Source organism: Protopterus annectens, chromosome 12.part0 (genome assembly GCF_019279795.1).
Source record: "Protopterus annectens isolate FY-2018-M chromosome 12.part0, PAN1.0, whole genome shotgun sequence".
Taxonomy (NCBI): Eukaryota; Metazoa; Chordata; order Ceratodontiformes; family Protopteridae; genus Protopterus; species Protopterus annectens.
This window is the reverse complement of record NC_056746.1, coordinates 259,809,271-259,834,904: the sequence shown is the minus strand read 5'-3', so window position 1 is coordinate 259,834,904 and position 25,634 is coordinate 259,809,271. Positions and strand designations below refer to the sequence as shown.

Below are 25,634 nucleotides of genomic sequence, written 5' to 3'. Positions count from 1 at the left end.
CAGTTAAATAATTACCTAGGTATTATTATTAATATTAATATAATTTTTTATAAATTTAGTAGAAGCTGCATGTAATAATGTATTTTAAGGATTTTTTGTGTTTTTCCTTTATATAGTATTCCAGGGTTGTAATTGTTTACGATTGAAATATTTAGATTAAGTATATAATTGTGTAGGGCTGAATGTAATTAACTAATTGTCTTTATCTGTGAGTGTATTTATACCCACAGTAAGTTCATTAATATCTTGTCTGAAGAAGAGCATGTAACCTACTGCATGAAAGCGCTAACAAGTAAAAGGATTTTGGATTTTTCATCGGCTGGCGTTATTTGTAGGCTCCCTAAGCTTGGTGACCACCCTTTCCACTGTCTGTTGCCTGAGTTGCTGTGCTAAAAGTTTTTGTGCTCTAGAATTATTATCAAAAACAGTTGCTTAACAGCAATTTTTCTAAACTGGTGCATATTATTGAGGTAATCCCTTATTTTCTGTTTAGTATTCTGCAGTTGCTTTTTTTCTTCTGAGAGATTCCCCCTGTTTTGCAATACTTTAACATTTGTCAGTCCCTCTAAATAATTCTTGTTACTTCTTGACCATATCTCCCTTTCCATTATTTCCACCGTAGTTTTAAACTCTACTTTAATTTTAGCCCACTCCCTAGCTATATTTTCAGAAGAAATTTCTATCTTCTCTAGTACCTCCTGAATTAATTCCAAAATCCATTTCTTAAATTCCTCTCTGTTCACCCGATAGGTGGGAAAGTGCCAGTGTCTCATTTTTATTTCATTACCTTGTCTTTTTATTTTAGTTATTATTGGCGCATGACCTAAAATAATTATTAGGTACGTTTCAAGTCCTTCTATTAAATGCACATGTTCCTGGGAGATATAAATTATATCTAGCCTAGCCAGTTTTTGTGTCTTGGAGAACAATATGTAAATTTACTCTGAACTACTAGTACTGAATGCACATCTTCCATGTCAAACATTTTCATTAATTTCTTCAAAGATCTACCCACCTTTGTTATATTTTCCCTTCTAGGCCCCCCAGACACATATTCACTGTTGCAAACCAAATTCCAGTCTCCACCTATAAGTAATATTCCTTGCTGAAAGCTGATCTCTCCCAGAATTTTCTTAAGCTCCAATATAGCATTTTTAGATGGAATGTAAATGCATGCTAGTGTAATCGTCCTCCCTTGCCAGTAGCCCCTTAATACTATATATCTTCCAATTATTATTTTTTTTCCTCTTCTATCACTATCGGAGTTCCCCGTGCAATTAATATAAGTACTCCTCTTTTCCTTTGCCCCAGATATTCCACTAAATAACCATCCTGAAAGCATTTCTTTATCAAATTCACATGATCAGTTCTTTCCAGATGTGTCTCCAGTAGTATAGCTATTTGCACTCTACATTTTTAAGATAATTCACAATTCTTTCTTTTTTATATTTATCTGTAAGACCATTTATATTGAAAGACATTACAGAAAACATAATTTTTATACAGTTATTATTACCACCTTTTATATATAACTGCTTTGTTAAATGTCTAGTTTCAACTTTTATGTTACATGCATATACTGTTCAGTAGGTTGGTCTTTTTTTTCAGTTTCTTGTAATATCCATGTGAGCCTATGCCATGTCTTACATATTTTTTTTGAAAACCCTCAAATAGCTCAAATATCCCCCTCCAAAACCTTTGTAAAACTTATCAACTTAATAATAACACACAGAACTATGTACATCTACAAATACTGAAGTTCCTGTTTCCTAATAAGAGCAAATTCTAAGTTGATAGTGACACAGACAAGCTAATGTTAACCAAAAAGAAAGGTTGATAATGGTAAGATGCATGGTACAGCCTGTGCTATTAGTAAGTGGTATTTGATTTTGTCTATCTTTATAACTCTCCCAGCTGAGAACACTTGAATGCTTTCAGTAAACACTTTTTCCAAGCTGTTTCTCTTTTATCAAATTGTCTTCTAGTGACATGTTGACCAGACGCAAAACTGCTAAAGATACCATATTTACCAGAAAAAGCCTTATAATATTCAATATTCTTTTTCATTTACATGCTGTGTAATAAATGTGCTACTACATAATGCCTAGGGATTTAGCCCAGCGATTTCCCTGTGCATGCATGCGAAAAAGCACACTTATGTTTCTTTTGTCATGCTCTCTTAACCAGATATTTCCACTCCCCCCTTCATTTCCCCTCTTACATTGCAGTGCCTATATTTCTTAAAACTGAACAAAGAAAAAGAGAGACGTGAGAAAAAAAAAAAAAGCACCTGTTTATATTAGTATCTCGATTGCATTTAAAAAAATGAGAAAACTTTGCTTCAAGTCTAATTGGTTTTTGTCTTATCTTTAAAGCTTTCCCAACTGGGAAAACCCCTGATTGCTTTCAGAGAACATTATGTCCTAGCCAGTTTCTGTTTTCTTTTTCCCTCAGCCAATCCGCTTCCACTAGATTGTCTCCAGTTTCTCGGTACCCTATTACTTTATTGAAACCTTAGGTTATGGAACACCTAAAGGTCTGTCACTAAATGTCAGAGTCTGAAAATTGCGAACTGATGTTTCCACACAGAGAAATTAGTTGCTTGGGCGTTACACAGATTTTGCTCTTTATCCGCTAAAGAGCGATCTTGAAGTTGGTATATTTAGTTAAGGGGGGGTGTGGGGGCACAGCCCCATCGCGGGTGGGGGGGGGAATGCCCCCACTTCATTTCTGTTTAAAAGTTTTTTTTTAATTTGGCCAATGGCATTGTTTCCCTATGTGGAAACGGCCATTGTTGATGTTAAGGGTTCAATATTTCTTGATCGACCTTTACGTGTTCGATAATCTAAGTTTTCGATCATGTAATATAGACCAAGTTTCTCTTTATCTGATTGTCTCCACGGAGACATGAGAATGATACAGTCAGTTTCTGTTTATCAGATTGTTTCCATAGAAGCAAGAAGCATGAAGACCAGCTGCATACTAAGTATACATGTATTTGCATTTGCTAGAAAAAAGCCTCATAATATTCAGTATTCTTTTTCATTTGCTTGCTCTCTCTTAAAACTAATCAATCTGAGGTCCCTCTAAATAATTCTTGTTACTTCTTAGCCATATCTCCCCATGCAAGAATGAGAAAAAGCACATTAATTTTAACTATGTAATGCCTTTTTAACCAGGCCCCCCCCCCCTTTTTTTTTTTTTTTTTTTTTTACATTGCATTGCCTATATTTATCAAAACTGCACAGCATGAAAGAGAGAAGAGGGGAGAAAATGAGAAAAAACAGCAGCACCTGTTTACAATCCAACTACACTTAAAAATAGTATGCACAAATACAGTTGTTGTTGTTGTGTCTTTCGGCTTAGGGGTCGCCACAGCGGAACTCTGGTCCGCTAATGTTTGGTAGTGGATTTTTACATGCCGAGTTACCAGCCCTGATGCACAACCTTCAACGAAGGAACACTCATTCACACATGCCTCCACACAGAAGACGCTGTAGCTGAGAATCGAACGGGACAACGTCTTGCTGTGAGGCGACAACACTACCACAGCACCACTACTGTGGGACAGTATGCACAAATACAGTACTATTAAGAAAAGAAAATATTTTTCTTTAGTTACAGTTAGCTTTCTCCCCTCTCTTCCGCTTCCCAAAACATTTTTCCGAACATTAATGGCATGAAGTAGGGCATATAATTTAGAGTCCCCCACAAGTCCAACAAATTTTGGAAAAGTCCAATATTTCCAGAGTATCTTGTTCTGTCATATTTCACAAATATAATTACTGCACTGTAATCCCACAGTAAGTTACTGTTTTTTATTACTGCTCTTCTCCATCACCCAAATCCTGTCTCTGCTTCATTTCCAATGTACTCTCGATTCTTCTAGTCAACTTTCCTGCTCCCTTCCTTGTTTCCAACATTTTCCGTTGAAATACTGGAAAAAATTTCACAGGTGCAAGTCTCTCTATGGTCTTTATTACCAGAAGAACAAGAAGCAGAATCTCCTTCTGTTTCACAGCTAACTTTTTGTGGACAGACTTTTGTATTTCCTCCTTAGCATGCACTTGAGCAAAAAATTATGTTGTCCCTCCAGGGAGAATACCTTAAAGAAGCTGGATACAGCAGTTTCAACTCACACTCGTGTCTCAATATGCCCTAGTGTACAATGAGTAATTATTCTCCACAAACACTCTGCTGTCTTCCACTTTTAGTATTTTGTCCTACTGCCACAGTTTTGTCAGAATCAACTCCTTTCTGCTGGTAGGATTGCATCTTTACTATTAAAGGTCTATGTTGCTTTCTTATAGCAAGGTTTGGAACATACACACAATGTGCCCTTTCAACTAAAAACTCCTGCTGTGGAATACCAGTCTAGTGTCTTATTTGTGTTTTCATAAAATTAATGCAGTCTGTTCCTTCCACCTTTTCTGGTATAGCTGAAAAATCTCAGGTTCTTCCTATGTGTTATGTCCACTAATTCTGTTATTTTTTTGAAACATCTCTTCTTGGGTGTTTTAATGTTTAGCCAGTCTTTTCTTCATTTCAACCTTGGATTTTTGTAGCTTTATCATCTCAACTGAATATCTGTTTAAAGTTTCTTCCATTTTTTCCAGCCTTTTTATAGGTTCATAGGTTGGTACTAGGCTATCGGCCCTAGGTCCTATACAAGCCTAGCCATAACAATTCCCTGGCTATTTCTTCCCATACTATTTACTTCCTTGGACCCCTGTCTAGCAGGGTGACTGACGTGATACCTGGGGTGAATTTCCTTTCTCCCATCCAGTCATCAAGGTTCCTTTTGAAGAGGGCCAAAGAGGTGCTGTGCTTGACATGTATGGGCAGTCTTTTCCAGAGTCTGGGGAGTCTCTGGGTCAGGAATCTATCCCTCCAGCATGTTTTGTTTATTGTGATGACAAGGTTTAGATCCCTGGAGTTTGTGGCTTTGAGGGATTGTGATTTCTTTAAGTGTAGCATGTCCAACAGCTCTGGGTTTGACATGGCCTTGTATGTTAAACAGAGATCGCCTCGGAGTAGATGATATGCGACAGAGTATAGCTGGAGTTTTTTAAGGTGGTCAGCATAGGGCATCTGCTTTAGGCCTGTGATTCTTTTAGTGAGGTATTTCTGCAGCCTTTCCAGTTGTTGCAGATGTCTTAAGATGTACATACCAAATGGGGCGTTGTATTCTATAATGGGTCTAATCCATGAATACAGTGAGACAATGACCTCCTTTTTCTGGATGAAAAGCCCTTAGTGATGAGGTGTGCCACATAGAAGGATTTCCTGACTGTTGTGGTGATGTGGTTATTGAAGGTGAGACAACTGTCCATTTGTGTCCCTAAGTCTCTTATCACACTTTCGGTGTTTAGTGTACTGCCACCTGTGTGGTAATTCACGGGTATGTGTTTTTTCCCAAAGGGGATAACTATACATTTCTTGGCATTGAGCTTGAGCCCATGGCTCTGGCACCAAGCATCTGTTTCTGTAAGGCCCTTTTGTAGAGTATCAGCATCATTTGGGGATTCAATAATGGCTTCCAGTTTGCAGTTTGTTGTTTGTGTTGATATACTCCATCAGTGTTTTGTTTAATTTAACCAGGTCTGTATGCAGTTGTCTTATATATTCCTGTAGGCTACTGGAAGTCATTTCTGAAGGTTGTATTGCTTTGTGCTGAACAGCTGCATATCTTTCCCGTCGGTGTTTTGTCCTGACTTTTTGTAGCTGACTTTTTTTTTCTAGGTCTTCTGTATTTCTTTATTCCTGGCATCCAGGCCATCACTTGCTAACCAGTTACTGAAATTTACCCATAAACAAAAGTGTAGTGGCCTTTAATGCTGAGTTTCTGTTTTCACACTGAAAGAGCTAGAAACAAGCTGCTACCCAATGTGCAGCCATCTTAGAAGTCTCGATCAGACAAAGGCTTAGTGTAAAAAAAAAAAAAAACAAGTATGCTAAAATAATTTTGGGATAGAAATATTGCACCTTGTTAAATTTGCATTATGTCATCCCCAGGAATTTTTATGAATTAAACACTGAAAAATGTACCTTTCTGCTCACTAGTGTCTCCATTCACAATGTAAAATCACCCTCCAGACAGCAGTTAAAAATATTAACCTCATTGTGACCCTGTTGCGTGACACTGAGGGATGAAATCTAATCTGTGCCCCAGATAATTTATGATGGACTAGTAGTTTAGATGCTGAAGGAACAGGGCAGGGGAAGGTGGGAGTTAGTGACAGAAGTTGGCTTGTGCATCTTAAGGAGAGGCAGTCTGCCTGCTGCAGTGCTTTCACCTTTGGGGGGAGAGATGAATGGCATACAGCATATGTGCCAAGGAAGTGTGTTTGGTTGTGCCAAGCCTCATTGTTATGCTGGCCTTCATGGGGCCTCTGCAGAAACATGCAGACCCACTGGTCAGAACGTGGAAAGGTCTCTTATCTGTGGTTGCTTATTGGGTGCCATGAGAGGGGTAAGGATTAAAATGAGAAAACTGTGATTGTTAGATGGATGACAGCCTCTCACAATTTGCATTTGCCCCATGGGAATAAAATGGGCTGATTGATTACAGGAGGGCTAGCTGTTGGCATGCAGCAGGAGTATAAGGAACATTAATTTTTCTACTTTAATTAGGTGGCCAGAATATTTAGAACCAAGAGCATTTGAGCTTGCATAGAAGTGATTGAACATGGCCTTGTAACTTTGACAGTGTTTTATATTTTACATGATATGTACAATATTGTTGTTTTCTAAAGAATGACATGGTTGTAATGTTTATTGTCTTTCATAGCCACCTCACAAATGCTCACTTACAGCTAGAATCAAAGTTCATGTTTAAAGTGTTAAATCATTTTTTTTTTTTTGCTATTAACAGTGGTAATTACAATACCATGGTGATATTGTCGACATCAGAGACAAAAAAGCTAAGTTATTGGAACACATTAGAACAAATGTGGGCCCTTTTCAGCATTATTACCTTAGACATAATCTGTACTCGTGTCTTCAGATTAATTTTGTACTGTAATGAGTTGTAATTTTTATTACATTATATATTAGTCTTTTTGTTTCTCTTTGTTCTTTCTGCTTAGTGATATTGAGATGGAGCAAGTCCAGCTAAAACAAAAGGAGAAAAACAGAAATGAACAGCAACGCAAACATAGGCTGCAGGATCATCTTGAGAGTTTGAAGCCAAGGCACTCTGTAATGGGCAAACAGACAATGGCAGAAAAAACTCCTGTATTATTTAATGCAGTAAGTCCCAATATTAGTTATAAAATATGAAGTAGAATAAAATATGCAAACCAGACACACGGGGGCAAATCCAATAAAAATGTCCTTTAATGTATATAAGCGCTTTCACGATACATACACTATCGCTTCATCAGATCAGGGCACAAATAAAAACACACACTTTTAATAACCACAAGAACCAATCAGAAAACAGAACTGGGCACACATCCACTACAATCAATTAAACAATAATGTATGTATGTATACATATATATATATATATATATATATATATATATATATATATATATATATGGTTCTACCTGACATAATCGACACGCCAGAAGACCGACAACGCAATCACCGAAACCACATAACCGACAGTGCAAAAACACGAAATCCCACATGCCCGACAACGAAATAACCGACGGTACACAAACACGAAACCTCATACACTGCACAAACCACAATCACAACAATCAACAAACAAAACACATTCCCTGTCCAAAAACCACACACACAACACAAGCACACCAAAATCCCTACAAACCCACACTAAATCTCACATACACAACTATCTACAACCCAAACCCTAACCCTAAGGTCCGTCACTATCGCATACTCAGCTAACGCGCGCCCTAACCCTAACTCACTTAACCCGCCCCTAACCCAAACACAATCACTACCGCACACTTACCTGACCCGCTCCCTAACTCACTTAACCCGCCCCTAACCCAAACACAGTCACTACCGCACACTTACCTGACCCGCTCCCTAACCCTAACTCACTTAACCCACCCCTAACCCAAACACAATCACTACCACACACTTACCTAACCCGCGCACTGACCCTAACTCACTTAACCCACCCCTATTCCCACACACCGTCAATATCCACACTTCCCTTACTCGCACCCAAACGTCCATCACTACCACATACCTACACAGCCTTTTCCCATGTCGGCATCCTTGGCGTCGGTGTTTTCATCTGTCGCGTCGGTCTTCTGAACTGTCGATCTTCTGGGCCTCGCGATTCGCTTGTCGGTCTTCTGGCGTTTCGACTAACTCAGGTAGACCCATATATATATATATATATATATATATATATATATATGTGTATAAACAGCAATATATGCATGTGTATGTAAAGACATAGACACAATATATATTCTATAAAACTTTTATCAGTTTATCATCTGTGCAACCTCTGTGATTTAAGAATAGGTTTTAAGGGTACATGTTCATTGAGCCCTGAACCTTTATTAGCTTGCAATCTCATAATCCATTCCAGTTCTACCGTTTCAGTTTTATTTCTGATGTCTCCTAGCCTAGAGGTCATGTACACTATCAATAACACAGAACTTAAACTGATGGTTAGTCCCTTTATCAGCAACCTGTTTCGCTAAAGCATTGCACATTCAGTGTATGTTAATAGAATAAAGATGTTCCCTAATGCGTTCTTTCAATTTGCGATTACTTTTTCCCCACATAAAATGATGAACATATACTGTACAATGGGCAAAGTAAATAATGTCCTTAGTGTTGCAGTCAGCCTTCACCTTAAAATCAAACTTAATTCCTACATATGGGTTCGTGAAATTGCTTCTCTATCTATGTACTTACAATACTTACAATTGTAGCAGGGAAAAGTACCTACATGGTTCATTCCTAAATTAAGTTTCCTAGTCTTGTCTGGATAGCACAGCATCCTTTTAAGGTTCATCTTGTTCTTAAAAACAAATGTTGGACGTTCTTCCACTGTTCCCTTTATTTTATCATCTGTAAGCAAAATGGACCAATGCTTTTTAATAATATTAGTTACGATATTAGTATCACTACTGTATTGCAAAGGAAAAATAAAGCCTTGTTCCTTGGTGGTACCTGCAATACTAGTAGTCCCACCCACTGTATTTGAAAAATAAGGTGTCGCTCGTGTAGATCTCAATAGAGCACCTGATTCTAAGCTTTGCTCAGTTTCTCTTTCCTTATAACCCCTAGTCCTGAAATGTTGAGGGTAGTCATTTCATTCCTAAGCCCTTCTTCTCCGGCATTCAGCCTAGAGGCTCCCATACCTTGACCCTTCACTTTACTGGGAAAAAAACATGGGAGGGGTGGATACTAGTTCTATGCAATAGGGAATTCCTTTGCAGTATAGTAGTGATACTAATATTGTAACTAATGTTATTGAAAAGCATTGGTCTGTTTTGCTTACAGATGATAAAATAAAGGGGACAGTGGGAGAACGTCCAACATTTGTTTTTAAGAACAAGATGAACCTTAAAAGGATGCTGTACTATCCAGACAAGACTAGGAAACCTAATTTAGGAATGAACCATGTAGGCACTTTTCCCTGCTACAGTTGTAAGTCTTGTAAGTACATAGATAGCAGAAATAGTTTCAAGAACCGAGATGTAGGAATTGTTTGATTTTAAGGTGAAGGCTGATTGCAACACTAAGGACATTATTTACCTTGCCCATTGTACAGTATGTTCATCATTTTATGTGGGAAAGAGTAATCACAAATTGAAAGAACGCATTAGGGAACATCTTTATTCTGTTAACATACACTGTATGTGTAATGCTTATCGAAACATGTTGGTGATAAAGGGACTAACCATCAGGTTAAGTTCCGCGTTATTGCTAGAGTGTACATGACCCCTAGGCTAGGATACATCAGAAATTGAATTGAAACAATAGAATTGGAATGGATTATGAGATTGCGAGCTAATAAAGGTTCAGGGCTCAATGAACATGTACCCTGAAAACCTGTTCTTAAATCAGGTAGGTTGCACAGATGATATACTGATATTTGCTGCTGTTTTATTATATGATCTGGAGTTGTTAATTTTCTTCCTATTCATCACTGATGGGTTCTCGGAACCGAGTCGGCCTTATACTAAGCTTGCATGCACCAAAAACTCTCGAGCTAAGCTGCTACCCACAGTGCCCTTTGCTCAGTTACCTCAGAACTCGTTTGCCGCACAGCCATATAGCAGCGTTTCACCAAGCTCTCCAGCTAAGTGATTTTTCTGATATACTTGCAAGTTTTTGTAAAAGTTTTTTCCTCTTTATAGTCTGTTCTTGATATCTATATTGTTTCAGCTATACGCACAGGTATCTCTTTCTTACCATTGTTGGTATTTTCTAACTTTCTACTCTTGTGGTATCTTGTTACCATTGTTGGTATTTCCTCTCTTTCTTTTTCATTTCCTCCACTTTCCACTCTTTCCCTTTTGCGTGAGTGTGTGTTCTAGGATGTCTGAAAAGAAGGGAACTACGGGGTTTAAACACTGCTCTTCTTGCAGTGGTAAACTGCTGACTAGTGACCTCCATGAAGAGTGTGGGAACTGTTTGGGGGTTCTGCATTTGTCGGTGAAACCCCCGTGTGATATTTGTGCTAGCTTCAATCAGCGGATGCTGAATGAATGTTGTAACAAACTGATTTTGAAGTGCCTACTTGCTTCACCTTTTTCAGAGGCTATTTCTGCGACGGAGGTTTAATCCACTCCTTCTGTGGACAAGAAATGTCCTCGCTTGGACCCCTCTTCACCGGCCGGTGACAGAGGTAAAAGTCATAAACACAAGGCCCATAAGTCCTCCTCAGAGCACCGTTCTGCTACGACATTGGCTCAGAGCTCGGCTCCAGCAAAAGCTTACTGAGGCCGTCTCATTAGTGCCTACCCCAGCACCGATGACTAAGGCACTGTCTACTGCCTCTGTTCCGATCAGCTTATCTGTTTCTGTCTCAGCACCGACAACTACCTCGGAACCGTTTTTGTCATCCACCCCTGTTGCTCACTGCTCCAGCCATACCGTTGTTGCCGGTTTCGAAATTGGAATCGTCGGTGTCGTTCTGTGATACACCACAGACCCGATACTCGTCTACTGTGGACCTGGTTGCCTGACAGGCCTGCAGCCCCTTTTTGGACCGTCCTGATTCCCCCTCAGGGGCATCAGTGAGATCCACCAGGAGCCTTTCCGAATTGGATGTGATGCGCGCCTTTTTGACCAGCTGCTGACCGCCAGGGGAATTTCAAATCTGCCTAGACCCTATCCCACTCCAGGCTTTGGGACTGTTACTCCAGCAACCCCTACTTACTCTCCTCCCTTGGATCCCTCGGTTCCAAGGCTCATTTATCCAACTTTTTCTAGAGGACTGCCTTCCTCTGCACTGACAGCGACACTGTCTGAGGCCCCGAGACCCCTTTGGGTGTCGGTTCCGTTGGAACTCACCCTTCCTCAATTTCATGCTTGGGGGGGTGGAACCTCCGGTTCTGGTCTCAGTTCCAACAGCATTTAGTCCCGACTTTGGATCCGAGGGTGATTACTGCTCCGAGTCTGCTTGAGGCTCCATCTCTGGGGGCGGACCGTCTGAAGCGGGGTGTGACCCCGGTTCCGATTCTGTCTTCTTCGGTTCCGATCTTCCACTCCTCTTCAGGCAGGCCCGCTTTCCGGGTAATGGAGACGGTGCTTGCTTCTACCAATCCTCCTTCGTTGGTTATTCCCCCAGTTCCTTCTGAGCCGCAGCTGTCAAAGGCCACCCCCCAGGACTCCGAGAGCACAAGGCCCAGGAAACCCCTACCCAGGATATTTCCCTTTCTGAGTCTTCTTCAGATGCTCCCCACCGAAGAACCCCCTCTGAAACGGGGTGTAAGACGCAACAACATGGACTTCCAAGAGGAGTCCCACATGGAAGATACGGACTACGGTGATGGGGAAGGATCCCCACGGTCAACCCCTGATGATGTCTCCTTTGGAAACATCATGGAAATCTTGAAACAGAGGGGTGACTGAAAGTCCTCAACCCTTCCTCAGAGGAATCCATATTCCTGCAGGCCTTTCGCTCTCGGCCCTCTACGTCTTGGGTGACCCCCCCCCCCCGCCAATGAGTTGGTTAAACTCATCGTGCAATGGACATGGAAGAACACTGACTCCATTGAGGCCATTCCCAGGAGATCAGACAAGGTACTGTCCTCTCCAGAGGATCAACCCCATTGGTCTAGAGGTTTGCAGTAGACGCTATGGTGATGGCGGCAGCCACGAAAAAGGACCTTGCAGAAGAGAGTTCTGCTGTTCACCCACCCAACAGAAAGTCCCGGGCAGTAGACAGGTTAGGGAAGTGAGTTTTTGCATCAGCGACCTTTGCAGTTAGGTCTCTGAACTTTTTGGCTCATTTTATGAGACTTCAGAAAGATTTTATCTCCAAACTCTACAGAACCCTCATGGGACAAGTATTGGATGGAGCACGAGAGTTGCCTCCCAACTTGCCACCCTAGAGTCAATATCTAATTCATCCATGAGGTTGCTGTCACACGCAACCGAAGGAGCAGCTAGAGCTGCGGGTGCAGGCGTAGTCATGAGTCACCACGCCTGGATGCGCATTTGTGACCTCGCGGACTCCTTCAAGTCTTCCTTTCTAATGCCCCTATCAACCCATCATCTCTCTTCGGTGCTAAGGTCAAGGATACATTAGCCAGGTGCGAGCAAGACGGAAAGACCTTGTCTGCTGTTGGCTTATGCTTTTCCAAACCCCTCAGCATTTCTTCTCCTTGAATCAGAGGAGCGGGAAGATGTGGCACAAGAAGTCTCAAGGTCCTTTCCGAGATGCACGTAGTTTGGACTCCTAGGTTCCAGTAATGGAAGATGTCCCTTTCGGGGCAGAGGGGGTCTCCGGAACCAGGGCTCCAGAGATTCCTTCTCGGGTAGACTGTATCAGCGCTCCTGAGGTGCTGCCCGATTGCTTTCCTCTGGAAGCAGTTGGGGCGCGTTCTTCTCTGCACCAAGCTACCTGGCTGTCCATTACAGATGATCAGTGGGTCCAGACAGTCATTACCAGAGGCTACCATTTTCCCCCAATAACTTATCCAACACCTCTGAAATCCCTTCCCGATGTTTCACCCAGTCAAAGGGAGGAAGCAGCTTCTGAAATACGAAAACTATGTAAAAACGAGCCATCCAACAGGTCCCCCCAGATCAGTGCGGATCAGGGTTGTACTCAAGATTCTTTTTGGTGCCAAAGAAAACAGGGGACTGGAGGCCCATTCTGGATCTCAGCCAACTAAAGAAATCGGTAGTTCAGACCAAATTCCACATGGTCATGATTCAAATCATCCCCCCTTTCTGCGGGAGGGTGTGTGGATGTGCTCATTAGATCTCCAGGATGCCATATTAGCATATCCAGATGGACAAGCGCTCCAGGAGCCTCCTTTGCTTCCGGTTGGGAGCCAATCACTACCAATTCAGAGCCCTTTCGCTCTCGACGGCCCCCAGAGTGTTCAAGAAATGCCTTGCAGTGGTAACAGCTCATCTGAGACTTCAGGGATTCCAGGTGTTTCCATACCTAGATGATTGTCTCCTCTCCACCCCCACCAAGCGTTTTCTGGTCAGGGCCCGCCGCTACACCCTGGCTCTAGCAGAGTCACTAGGCATCACCATACATTGGGAAAAATCCACCCTTCAACCCTCACAACAACTGGAATTCATAGGGGCAATATTCAACACCCAGTCAAGCCTGATCTCACTTCCTCTCCACAGGCTTCAGAGACTAATGGCACAAGTTCAAGTGATACTCTGTCAAAGGAAGGTGTCTGCAAGGGAAGCCCTCCAAGCCTTGGGCTCTATGGCTGCAGCCATCTCTATAGTTCCCTTAGCCAGACTACACATGAGATTACTACAATGGCTCCTTCAGGCCCAGTGGATTCCCAATATTCACCCCCTGAGCTCACAGATTCTCATAACCAACATTTGCAAACTAGATCTCCTCTGGTGGATGAGTACTGACGAAAATCTTTGGTGTCATCCCTTCCAGTCTCTCCAGCGCCACAGCGACCACGGATGCTTCCCGATGTAGAGGTCAACTTGCATATCAGTGTCCTGGAGTTGAGTCTACCTCAAACACAAAATGCAGCAGCTACTTTGCCCTTTTTCCCCCTCTCGGGGAATCACCGAGAGATGCTTTGATCCATGATTGGCCCACAGGTCTCCGTTATGCTTATCCTCCGATTCCTCTAATTCCCCTTGTTCTAAGGAAAGCTATTCGGTTGAAAAGCAAAGTGATCCTCATTGCCCAGTTCTGGCCTCAAGTGTGGTTTCCCTTCCTTCGACCTCATCTGTTACAACCTCCTTGGATCCTAGACACTATGTAGCGTGTGTCACGCCTTTTCATCGAGAGTCCTCCAGGAGAGGAAGAACAAATTAATTCTAAAAGGGTTGATTAAGCCATCCTTCAAGGAGGCTTTATCTTCCTCTTCCTCTCCTATCAAAAAGAAAAAAGCGTCGGCTCCGACCAGTCTGTCGGAACCGACTGCCAAAAAACCTAGGCAGGCTTCTCCTTCGGCTCCACGGACTTCGGAGCCGAGGGCTGAACGGTCTGCCTCGATGCCTCCAGTCTCGACCCCTCTGGTTTCGGAGCTGAGGACTGGGGCATCGAGAGGTGGGTCACCTTCATCGGCTCCACTAATATTGGAGCCGATAAGGGTTGCCGGCTCAGACTCTTCCCCTTCGGCGCCGAAGTCCTCATCGGCACCGAGGGAAATTGTTTTGAGATCTCCCTCGGAACCGATAGTAATCGAGTCCATTCGGAGCCGGTCCCCTAGTCCTATGGAGCCAATGGAGAAATCGGTTCGGACCCGATCGGTGTCATCTAGATCCTCCAAGATGTCTGATTCGGACATCGACAGGGTGCTCCTAAGACTCTTCCAGTCTCCGGTGTTTCAAAAGTTAGTTTCGGCTCCAGCCCATTCGGCTTCGGAGCCGATGGTCCACCCTGTTACTATGGTTCCTCCTCCAACAGTCTCGGCACCATTGGAGCCGGTGCTGGTGGAACCGATGGAGGTTTTAGGGTCGGGCCCGACCCTTACTCCAACTCCGGCTCTTGAGTCGGAGTTCGATCTGTGGACTTCTTCTGTTGGCCCCGGGGACGCCGGGACTGATGTTTTCGGTCCCAAGCCTTCCTCTCGGTCGTCGGCTTGAGTGCCGTCTACCGTCGTGGCCACGGAGGTGGGACCTTCCCAGGATTCTGGTGGTCCCGCCTTCAGGGCTATGAGGAGTGCGTTAGCCAAATCATCTTTGGCTACCTCCACGGTCTCCCCAGCTCCTTCCCTGCATACCGAGACTGGGTCTTTGGCAGTCCCCTGTCCTTAGACAGCGGAGCCCGGGGCCTGAGGTTACCCCACTGGGGTTACCCCTCCTGGAGGTCCTTCTGAAGCTTCTTCGGAGGAACCCCCCAGGAAAAGATCGTGCAAGAGGAAGCATGTTGACTCCCCTGATGAGTCTCTTACATCAGACACTGATCTCGATGATGCAGAGGGGTCCCCTAAGTCGTCCTCAGATGATGACTCCTTTGCAGACATCCTGGAAGCCCTTAAACAACGAGGCGGCTGGCAATCCAAACCCCCTTCTGCTGATGAGTCGGTGTTCCTTAAGGCCTTCGGGGCTCAGCCCTCCGCCTCCTGGGTGTCTCCGCCCTTCGACGAGCTCTTGGACTTGATCTGTCGAAGGGCGTGGGAACACCCAGACTCTGTGGAACCGGTGTCTGCTTGTCCTAATAAGTTCCTGTCAGCACCCCCGGAAAAAGAGTTCCTGACTAAAGGTGTGGCTGTAGATGCTTTGGTGGTGGCATCTGCTACCCAGCAAGATGTAGCAGAGGCTTCGACGTCCGTCCATCCTCCTAATAAGGAGTCTAGGAGCATGGATCGGTACAGTAAGCGCACCCTAAGTTCAGCGGCCTTTACATTAAGGTTCTTGAACTATCTCACGCACTTTACCAGATTTCAGAGGGATCTGATTAAAGAACTTTCCGATACCCTCTTGGGTAACCTGCCTGAGGAGCTGGCCCAGACGGTTGGCTCTCAGCTGGCTACACTGTCGTCCATTTCAAACTCGTCCATGAGGCTCATTTCTTATGCGGCCGAAGGGGCGAGTAGAGCGGCGGGTACAGGCATTGCTCTACGGAGACAAGCCTGGCTCCGCCTGTGTCATTTTGCGGAGGCCTTTAAGTCTTCCTTTGCCGACGCCCCCTTTGATGGGTCCTCCTTGTTTGGACCCAAGGTAAAGGACACACTGACCCGCTGCGAGCAATAAGGTAAGACTTTGACTGCCGTAAGGGCACGATTTTCCACTCCCTTTCGGCCTTACCCCAAGGCTAAAAGAGGAGGGAAAATGTGGTTCCGTAGATCTCAGAAGTCTTAACCCTCACAGCAGGACGATCCCCCTTCCAGAGGCAGGGGAGGGGGAAATTCTTCTGGAAGACGCCGTCCCAGAGGCGGCAGAGGCCCTCGCAACACTGGAGACTGCGAGTCCTTTCGTGGCTCTTCAGTCTTTCACAGTCCCTGAGGGATTGCCCGACTGTGCAGCTCCGGAGTCAGTCGGGGGTCATTTTTCGAGGCACCTAAAAGCCTGGGAAGGTATCACTCAGGACTGATGGGTGCTTCGAATTATCGCCGGAAGTTACGCCATCCCTTTCTCTCACTGTCCACGTCAGTCCAAAAAAATCCCGGACCCGCCACCCAGTCATCGGGAAACTGCAGCCTTAGAAGTTTTAAAGCTGCTGCAAAAGGGAGTCATCCAACCGGTCCCCGCAGACCAGATCGGATTAGGGACTTACTCAAGGTTCTTTTTGGTGCCAAAAAAGACTGGGGACTTGAGGCCCATTTTGGATCTCGGCATTCTAAACCGTTCAGTCAAAAAGTCCAAGTTCCGAATGGTCACCCTACAAACCATTCTCCCATTGCTGGAGAAAGGTGTTTGGATGTGCTCTATAGATCTCAAGGACGCTTATTACCATATCATGGTACATCAAGCGTCCAGGAGACATCTGCGCTTCAGCCTAGGAGGCAGTCATTTTCAGTTCCGTGCGCTGCCCTTTGGTCTCACCACAGCCCCCAGGGTGTTCACCAAATGTTTGGCGGTAGTGACTGCTCGCCTGAGAAGTCTAGGATTCCAGGTGTTTCTGTATCTAGACGACTGGCTCCTAACTGCCACCTCCAAGCATCTACTATTGCGGAGCCTACAAGCCACGATATCACTGGGCAATTCCCTTGGAATCACCTTCAATTGGCCAAAGTCTGTGTTGCTGCCATCTCAACGCATAAGATTAATCGGAGTAGAGATAGACTCAAACCGAATGCGGGTCTATCTACCTACAGACAGGATACAAACCATACAGGCTCAAGTTCGAGCCTTACTTCCCAGATCCAAAGCCCCAGCCAGAATGGTACTGCAGCTATTGGGATCCATGTCCGCCACGGTTCTTCTAGTTCCCCTAGCAAGATTGCACATGAGAATTCTCCAGTGGCTTCTTTCAGCTCAGTGGTCCTTTCAGGAACTCCCTCTCAGTCACCTCATATGGATCACGGAAACCTGCAAACGGGACCTTCGCTGGTGGCTGGTGCCCTCCAATCTGGATCAGGGACGACCCTTTGTTCCACCTCCTCCTGCTGCCACTTTGACCACGGACGCCTCCCAGATGGGGTGGGGGGGCATTCCCTGGGCAGGTCAGTCCAAGGCAAATGGCACCCAGAAGAGACCCTACTTCATATCAACATCCTAGAAATGAGGGTGGTGCTTCTGTCCCTTCAAGCCCTTCACGATTACCTCCCTCAGAGCGTAATTGCCGTTCACTCAGACAACATGTCAGTGGTCTGGTACCTGAACAAACAGGGAGGGACCAGATCCTATCCTCTTTGCAGAGAGGCCATGAGAGTTTGGGAATGGGCAGTGTCGACCAAACGCTTTCTAGTGGCTACTCATATCCCGGGCAAGTCCAGTGTGATAGCCGACAGACTGAGCAGAACCATCCTCTCTCCTCACGAATGGTCTCTGAACATTACAGTTGCAAATCAGATTTTCAGCAAATGGGGAGTTCCGTGTTGCGACCTCTTCGCGACTCCACTGAATGCGAAGTGCAAAAAGTTCTTCTCCCTCACCCCGGCTCCGGGGAAGAGCCCCATGGACGCACTAGCCCTTCCGTGGCCCACCGGCTTGCTTTATGCCTTCCCCCCAGTTCCTCTCCTTCCCAGGGTGATCCAAAAGGCATCTCTCTTGGGGAGCAAGATGATCTTAGTTGATCCTTACTGGCCTCGTCAAGTATGGTTCCCTTATCTTTGGAAATATTCTCTGGAAGGTCCATGGTTCCTGGATCAGATCCCAGACCTATTGGTTCATCAGTCGGGACTATTCCACCAGTCCCTACACACCTTAAAATTGACGGCTTGGCTCCTCCTCTTCCGACTATAGTCAGGAGTCATACATTGGATCCAGAAGTTGTACACATCTTATCTTCGGCCCACAAGTCTGCTACAAAGAAATTGTATTCTAGCAAATGGAAAAGATTTGCTATTTGGGCTCAACTCCGGGGCCTGGATCCCATCACTATTTCCGTATCAGAAGTACTGAAATTTCTAACTTCTCTTTTCAATCAAGGCTCTTCAGTCTCTACCATCAATGTTCAATTGGCAGCTATTTCCAATTTTCACGAATCTATAAACCCACCTTTAATGAGCAACAGATTGTGTAAGACCTTCTTGAAAGGTGCTGCGCTTTTAAGACCTCCGATTTCTCATCCTGCTCCTCCATGGGATCTCGATGTGGTGTTACGCGCCTTAACCTCCTTCCCCTTCGAACCGGCAGCGACATGTGATTTAAAATTTCTATCGTGGAAGACTGCCTTTCTGGTGGCGATTACTTCTGCCAGAAGGGTTTCAGAGCTTCAAGCTTTGTCTGTAAAGCCTCCGTACTTGGTTTTTCACAAAGACAGAGTATCTCTCAGGCCAAATCCTTCCTTTGTCCCTAAAGTTTGTTCCAGTTTCTGCCTACAACAATCATTAGAACTTCCAGTCTTCTTTCCGAAGTATTCTAACAAAGCGGAATTCATATTCCACACATTAGATGTCCACAGGCAGTTGCGTTTTTATTTAGATAGGACCAAACAAACAAGGAAAACAGATCAGTTGTTTGTATCCTTTGCGGACGATAAATTGGGTAAAGCCGTCACAAAGGTCACTATTGCCAAATGGATCAGGGACTGTATTACTCAAGCTTATTCTTATTCTAATAAAGAGCTTACCACCTCTGTCAAAGCTCATTCTACAAGGGCTATGGCTACTTCGATAGCATTTCATTCTAAGTTTGCCATTAGTGACATTTGTGCTGCGGCTACATGGTCTTCCCCACACACTTTCATTTCCCACTACAAATTGGATGTGGCATCTAGAGGACGAGCTTCATTTGGTTCCACAGTGCTCAGGAGTGTTTTTCAATGAGCCACCCAGGATTTAGGTGCTAGGGACGCTGTCCCATCAGTATTGAATGTAGGCGAGATAGGATCACATAACATCTTTTAGTTATGTACTTACCATAACTTTAGATGTTTGGGATCCATCTCACATTCTAATAACCCACCCTCCTTCCCCCTTCCTTGGAGATCAGAGGATATCAGAAGGTCCGAATCCTGTTGTTTCATCTTGAAACATCTAACAATGTTATATAAACAAGTTGTGCATGTGTGCATGAATGCGGACAAACAAGATCTGGGGGATTAGTGGTGGTGCATCCTGGGATAAGAAATAGCTCAGCCAATAAGAGGCCTCGCTCTATAGCATAGCGTGCCGAGTTGGAGCCGAGGGATCGGCTCCGAGCCCATCAGTATTGAATGTAGGCGAGATGGATCCCAAACATCTAAAGTTATGGTAAGTACATAACTAAAAGTTTCTCCACTTCCGTTAGTTGCCAGGCAGGAAACCCTCTCCTCACCCGTCCGTGATATTATCTTGGCCTCTCATAAACCATCCACCAGGAAACTTTACAGGGACAAATGGAAAAGATTCTCTTTCTGGTCACATAATCAGAAGCTAGACCGTTCTTAGCCCCCATATCCACTAATATTAAGTAGTCCTATCTCACCTTCATTCTTTACAGATGGACTCGGCCAATTTACAACTGGAAGACTTTTGGTTGGCTTATGGCTAGATAGGTATCCCATGGTGCACCAGTATAATCCCCAGATCTCGTTTGCCGCGTCGACGAATTTGGTTGTGCTTTCTTTTGGCTCTGGCTAAGTGTTTGCATATTTTCACCTTTTTCAAAGTTTTCTTCACTGTTTAACTTAGATTAATAACCAAAAAACGAGGAACCAGCCAAAAGGTAACTAATAAACAAAACAGACTGGGTTTCGAAGACAGAAAAACTCCACTCTTTATTGGCTAGTACATACAACTTAACACTCCACAAAACATGCGATGTTATGTAGTCCTATCTCGCCTACATTCTTACCCGTGGATTTGGAGCCGAATATCTGCTCTGACTCGGCCAAACATTTCTAGCTCGAAGTCTTCTATTGGCTGGGCTAAGCAGGTATCCCATGGTGCACTGCTCCATATCCCGAGATCTCGTTTGCCGCTCGTGTAGCTCGGATGTGGTCTCGCTCTTGGCTGTGGCTAAGTACCTTTTTTCTTGTCTTGAGAAAATTTATTGCCCTGAAACAAAAAAGCTATTTTCATAGCTATTGTCTTTAGTGTTGTTTAGCTTTTTGGTAGTGTGCATGTTGTGGTATCCCGATAACTGTTCCCTCGGGCTAGGCCCGTTTCAGTTAGAGGACCTAGTCCTTTCATCTTTCTGATTGTCAAACTGTTTAAATTAGAAGTTTGATTTTCGGTTCTCAACCCTTGCAGTCATTAACCGTTTTAGTTAGAAGTTTTTGGCATAGTTGGTCTCAGTGTGTCTCTCTAGAGTGTGTGTACTATTTCAACCTTGTCTGATTCCCGCGTTTTGTGTGGTGTGGTGTTCAGTGTCTGTGAGTTTTTTCCTGTAAGACTTTCTCTTAGGTCGCGCTGTTGGTTTCTTGTTATTATGTCTAAAGATTCCAAAGAGCACAAACCTTCTGGTTTCAAAAAGTGCTCTAAATGTGGGTACAGAATGTCCATCACCGATGGGCATTCTATTTGTGTCTATTGCCTGGGAGCCATTCATCTGCAGGAGTCCTGCAGCTTTTGCCATGCTTTCAGTCCCAGAGTGCTCCAAGAGAGAAAGAATAAGCTGATCCTAAAGGGACTCTTGAAACCCTCTTTGGAAGAGGTCTTAGATTCTTCTCCCAGCGCTAAGTCTAAATCATCCAAGTCAAAAAAGAGATCTCCGGCTCCATCAGCTTCATCGGAGCCTCCGGAGAAAGTCACAAAAATTGCATCGACCTCCTCAGCTCCACTGTCCTCGGGGCCGCAGGAAGTGTCAGTGGTAATGGAACCGGCGTCAGCTCCTGTTATATTGGAACCTATTCGGAGCCGATCGTCCAGTCTCAGACCAGTCTCTCCTGAGAGGTGATCTCGATCTCCCTCCCTGTCCTCCAAATCCTCCAGGACCCTTTCGGATATGGATGTTGATAGGGTGGTCCAGAGGCTCCTCCAGTCACCGGTTTTGGCAAAATTGTCCCTGTGCTGTTGCTAGTCTGGTTCCGATGTCCCCTCTGGCTCCATCGGTGCCGACATCAGCTCCGACCCCGTCTGCTCCGTCCTTGGGGTTTGGGACTTGGGATTCGTCAGTCGGGCCCGAGGGGGGACATCTCGGGATATATTTCGGTTCAGAGTCTTCCTCTCGGTGCCTCGGCTCTTGAAATTCTGACTCCCGTCGTGGTCTCGGAGGCTAGCCAGTCCTCGGACTCGGGGGACCAGCCTTCGAGGCCATGCAGACTGCGCTGGCCAGATCGTCAGCTACATCAGGCGGATCTGTCACTCTGTACCCCACCACTCTGGTGAGAGCCTCTGATCACCACCTATCCAGGGACAGCAGAGCACCAAGGCCTAGGGATATCCCTACGAGTGGTCCCCAACTTTCTGAGGGCCCTTCAGAGTCCATGCCTGAGGAGCCCCCTAGAAAGAAAATGTGCAAGAGGAAGCAGATAGACTCCCAGGATGAGTCCCTCACGTCTGATACTGACCTCAAGGAATCGGAGGGGTCCCCCAAGTCATCCTCTGATGATGTTTCCTTCTCTGACATCTTGGAGATACTGAAGCAAAGAGGTGACTGGCCGTCCAAAGCCCCTTCCGAGGAGGAGTCGGTCTTCCTTAAGGCCTTTGGTGCTCAGCCCTCCGCCTCCTGGGTGCCCCCACCCTTCGACGAGCTCCTTGATTTAATTTGTCGAAGGGTTTGGGAAAACCCTGATTCTGTGGAGCCTGTACCCAGGTGCCCCAACAAGTTTCTTTCTGCTCCCCAGGGTAAGGAGTTCTTGTCCAATGGAGTCCCTGTCGATGCCATGGTGGTGGCGGCGGCCACTCAGAAGGAAGTAGCAGAGACCTCTTCCTCCGTCCATCCTCCTAACAAGGAGACTAGGACCATGGACCGGTAGGGGAAGCGTACCCTCTCATCAGCGACCTTTACCTTATGGTCACTGAACTATCTGTCTCATTTCACTCGGTGCCAGAGAGATCTCCTCAAGGAGTTAGGAGACACTCTTCCGGGTAACATCCCTGAGGCGGTGGCCCAGACGGTTAATGCCCAGGTGTCTACCTCAACTCCATTGTCAACTCCTCCATGCGACTCATCTCGTATGCAGCCGATGGAGCGAGTAGGGCAGCAAGCTCAGGAGTCGCCCTTAGGAGGCAAGTCTGGCTGCGCCTGTGGTCACTTTGCAGAGGCCTTCAAGTCTTCCTTCACTGACGCCCCCTTTGATGGTTCTTCTTTGTTCGGAACCAAAGTGAAAGACACCCTCACCAGGTGCAAGCAAGAGGAAAAGACCCTGTCTGCCATAGGGGTCCATTTTTCCCTTCCTTCTAGGCCTTACCCCAAGACCCAGCAGGGTGGGAAGATTTGGTTCAAGAAATCACAGCATTTTTTTCCTGCCGCACAAGGTGAGTCCCCCTCCAGAGGCAGAGGATGGGGAGGTTATTCAGGGAAATGCCACCCTAGAGGCAGAAGGGGCCCCCACAGTTCGGGAGACCACGATTCCTTTCGTGGATCTCCCTACTCTCGTTCCTGAGGGAGTGCCTGGCTGTGCTTATCCGGAGCCATTCGGGGGTCGAATTTCGTTATATCCGGAAGCCTGGAAAAGCATCACCCAGGACCGATGGGTATTATAAATAATTTCCGGAGATTACTTCATTCCATTTACATTAGACCCACCATCAATCAGAAATATCCCAGACGTTCCACCCAGTCAAAGGAATCAAGCAGCCTTAGAGGTGTCAAAGCTGCTAGGAAAAGGAGCCAACCAGAGTGCCCCTCAGACCAAATCGGATTAGGGATTTGCTCAAGATTCTTTTTGGTGCCGAAAAGAACAGGAGACCTGAGACCCATATTAGATCTCAGCCAACTAAACAACTATGTACAGAAGTCCAAGTTCCATATGGTCACACTACAATCGATTCTCCCATTTTTGGGAGAGGAAGTATGGATGTGCTCCATCGACCTCAAGGATGCTTACTACCATGTAAAAATGGACAGGGCATCCAGGAGTCACCTACACTTCCGGCTGGGAGCCAGTCATTTCCAGTTTCAAGCACTGCCCTTTGGTCTCACCACAGCCCTCAGGGTGTTCACCAAGTGTATGGCAGTGGTCACAGCTCACTTGAGACGTAAGGGATTCCAAGTGTTTCCATATCTGGATGACTGGCTCCTTACCGCCCCCACCAGGCATCAACTAGTCCAAACCAAGGACGCTACCATCACTCTTTGTCAGCAGCTGGGCATAACACTAAACTGGGAAAATTCTGCCTTGTTGCCCTTGCAGAGTGTCACCTTTAAAGGCACAGAATTAGACACCATTCAAATGCGAGTATTTTTACCACAGGAGAGGATCAGAATCTTACAACAGCAAATACACATCCTGATGCCCCTGAGGAAAGCAAAGGCGAGATGGGTTCTCCAACTCCTGGGGACTATGGCAGCAACAATTATTTTGGTCCCTCTAGTGAGATTGCACATGAGACTTCTCCAATGGCTTCTCTTTGTTCAATGGTCTCCACAAAAATTCCCACTTTCTCACTCCATTTTGCTCACGGACAGATGCAAACAGGGCCTCAGTTGGTGGCTTTGCCCCAACAATTTGGACGGGGGAAGGCCCTTCGTCTCACCCGTCCCGGTTGCCACAGTGGCCACGGACGCCTCCCAGATGGGGTGGGGGGGGGGGCATTATCTTGGCAGGACAGTCCAAGGCATGTGACAAGATCACGAGATACATCTGCATATCAACGTCCTAGAGATGAGAGCAGTGCTACTTGCATTGCAGGCACTTCAGAGCTTTCTACCTCTAGGGACGATTGCAATACAACATGTCAGTAGTGTGGTATCTAAACAAACAAGGGGGAACCAGGTCTTACCCCCCTGTGCAGAGAGGCCATGCGAGTGTGGCAGTGGGCAGTGACTTCCCAACGTTTTCTGGTGGCAACGCACATTCCGGGGAAGTCCAACGTGATTGCGGACAGGCTAAGCAGAGCTATTCTGATGCCTTACGAGTGGTCCCTGAATCGTCTAATTGCAGAACGAATCTTCAGCAGATGGGGTCAGCCTTGCTGCGACCTTTTTGCCAGCCCCCTCAATGCCAAAGGCAGCAACTACTTCACGCTGATCCCCCACAGGGGGAGTCACCCAGGGATGCTCTGGTTCACGATTGGCCCTCCGGTCTGCTTTATGCTTTCCCTCCATTTCCCTTGCTGTCAAAGGTAATTCAGAAAGCGCAATCCTTGGGAAGCAGAATTATTCTGATTGCTCCACACTGGCCTCATCAAGTCTGGTTCCCTTTTCTTCAGCTATACATTGTGGACACACCTTGGATTCTGGACCCTCAACCAGATTTACTGACACACATGTCGGGACAGTTCCACCCCTCTCTCATGACCCTCCAGTTGACAGCCTGGCTGCTCTACTTCTGTCATTAGTTAGGCTTCATAAATTTTCACCAGGAGTGGTTCAGTGGTTCACATTTTATCTTCCTCTCATAAGCCATCTACTAATAAGATTTATTCCAGCAAATGGAAGAGGTTTTCTATTTGAGCGCATACCCAAGGAATTGATCCTTACACAGCTCCAGTTGCTTCAGTCTTGGAGTTTTTGTCTATGCTCTTCCATCAGGGTTCCGCATCAGCTACCATGAAAGTTCAATTGGCTGTGATCTCTTAATTTTCATGTGGCTAATGAGCCTAGTCTCATGGCTCATAGACTCTGCAAGGCTTTCCTGAAGGGTACTCTGTTACTCCGTACCCCGGTCTCCGAACCTATCATGCCCTGGGATCTCAATTTTGTTCTACAAGCCCTTACTTCACCACCTTTTGAGCCTGCAGCTATGTGTGAATTGAAATTCTTGACCTGGAAAACAGCCTTCTTAACAGAATGACTTCAGCAAGGCGAGTTTCAGAAATTCAAGCCCTCTCTATCAAACCCTCATACTTAATCTCCAATAAGGACAGGGTTTCTCTTAGACC

At 45.4% G+C, this 25,634-nt stretch overlaps 1 protein-coding gene across 1 annotated transcript in view; it reads left to right on the top strand.

The window, feature by feature from the left end:
• LOC122816492 (dynein axonemal assembly factor 8-like) overlaps positions 1-25,634 on the top strand; it is a 3,534,829-nt gene that overhangs the window by 1,284,257 nt on the left and 2,224,938 nt on the right. The window contains exon 9 of the mRNA XM_044089323.1: positions 7,089-7,251. Within this exon, the coding sequence (XP_043945258.1) occupies positions 7,089-7,251 (163 nt within the window). The remainder of the gene's footprint in view (positions 1-7,088; positions 7,252-25,634) is intronic.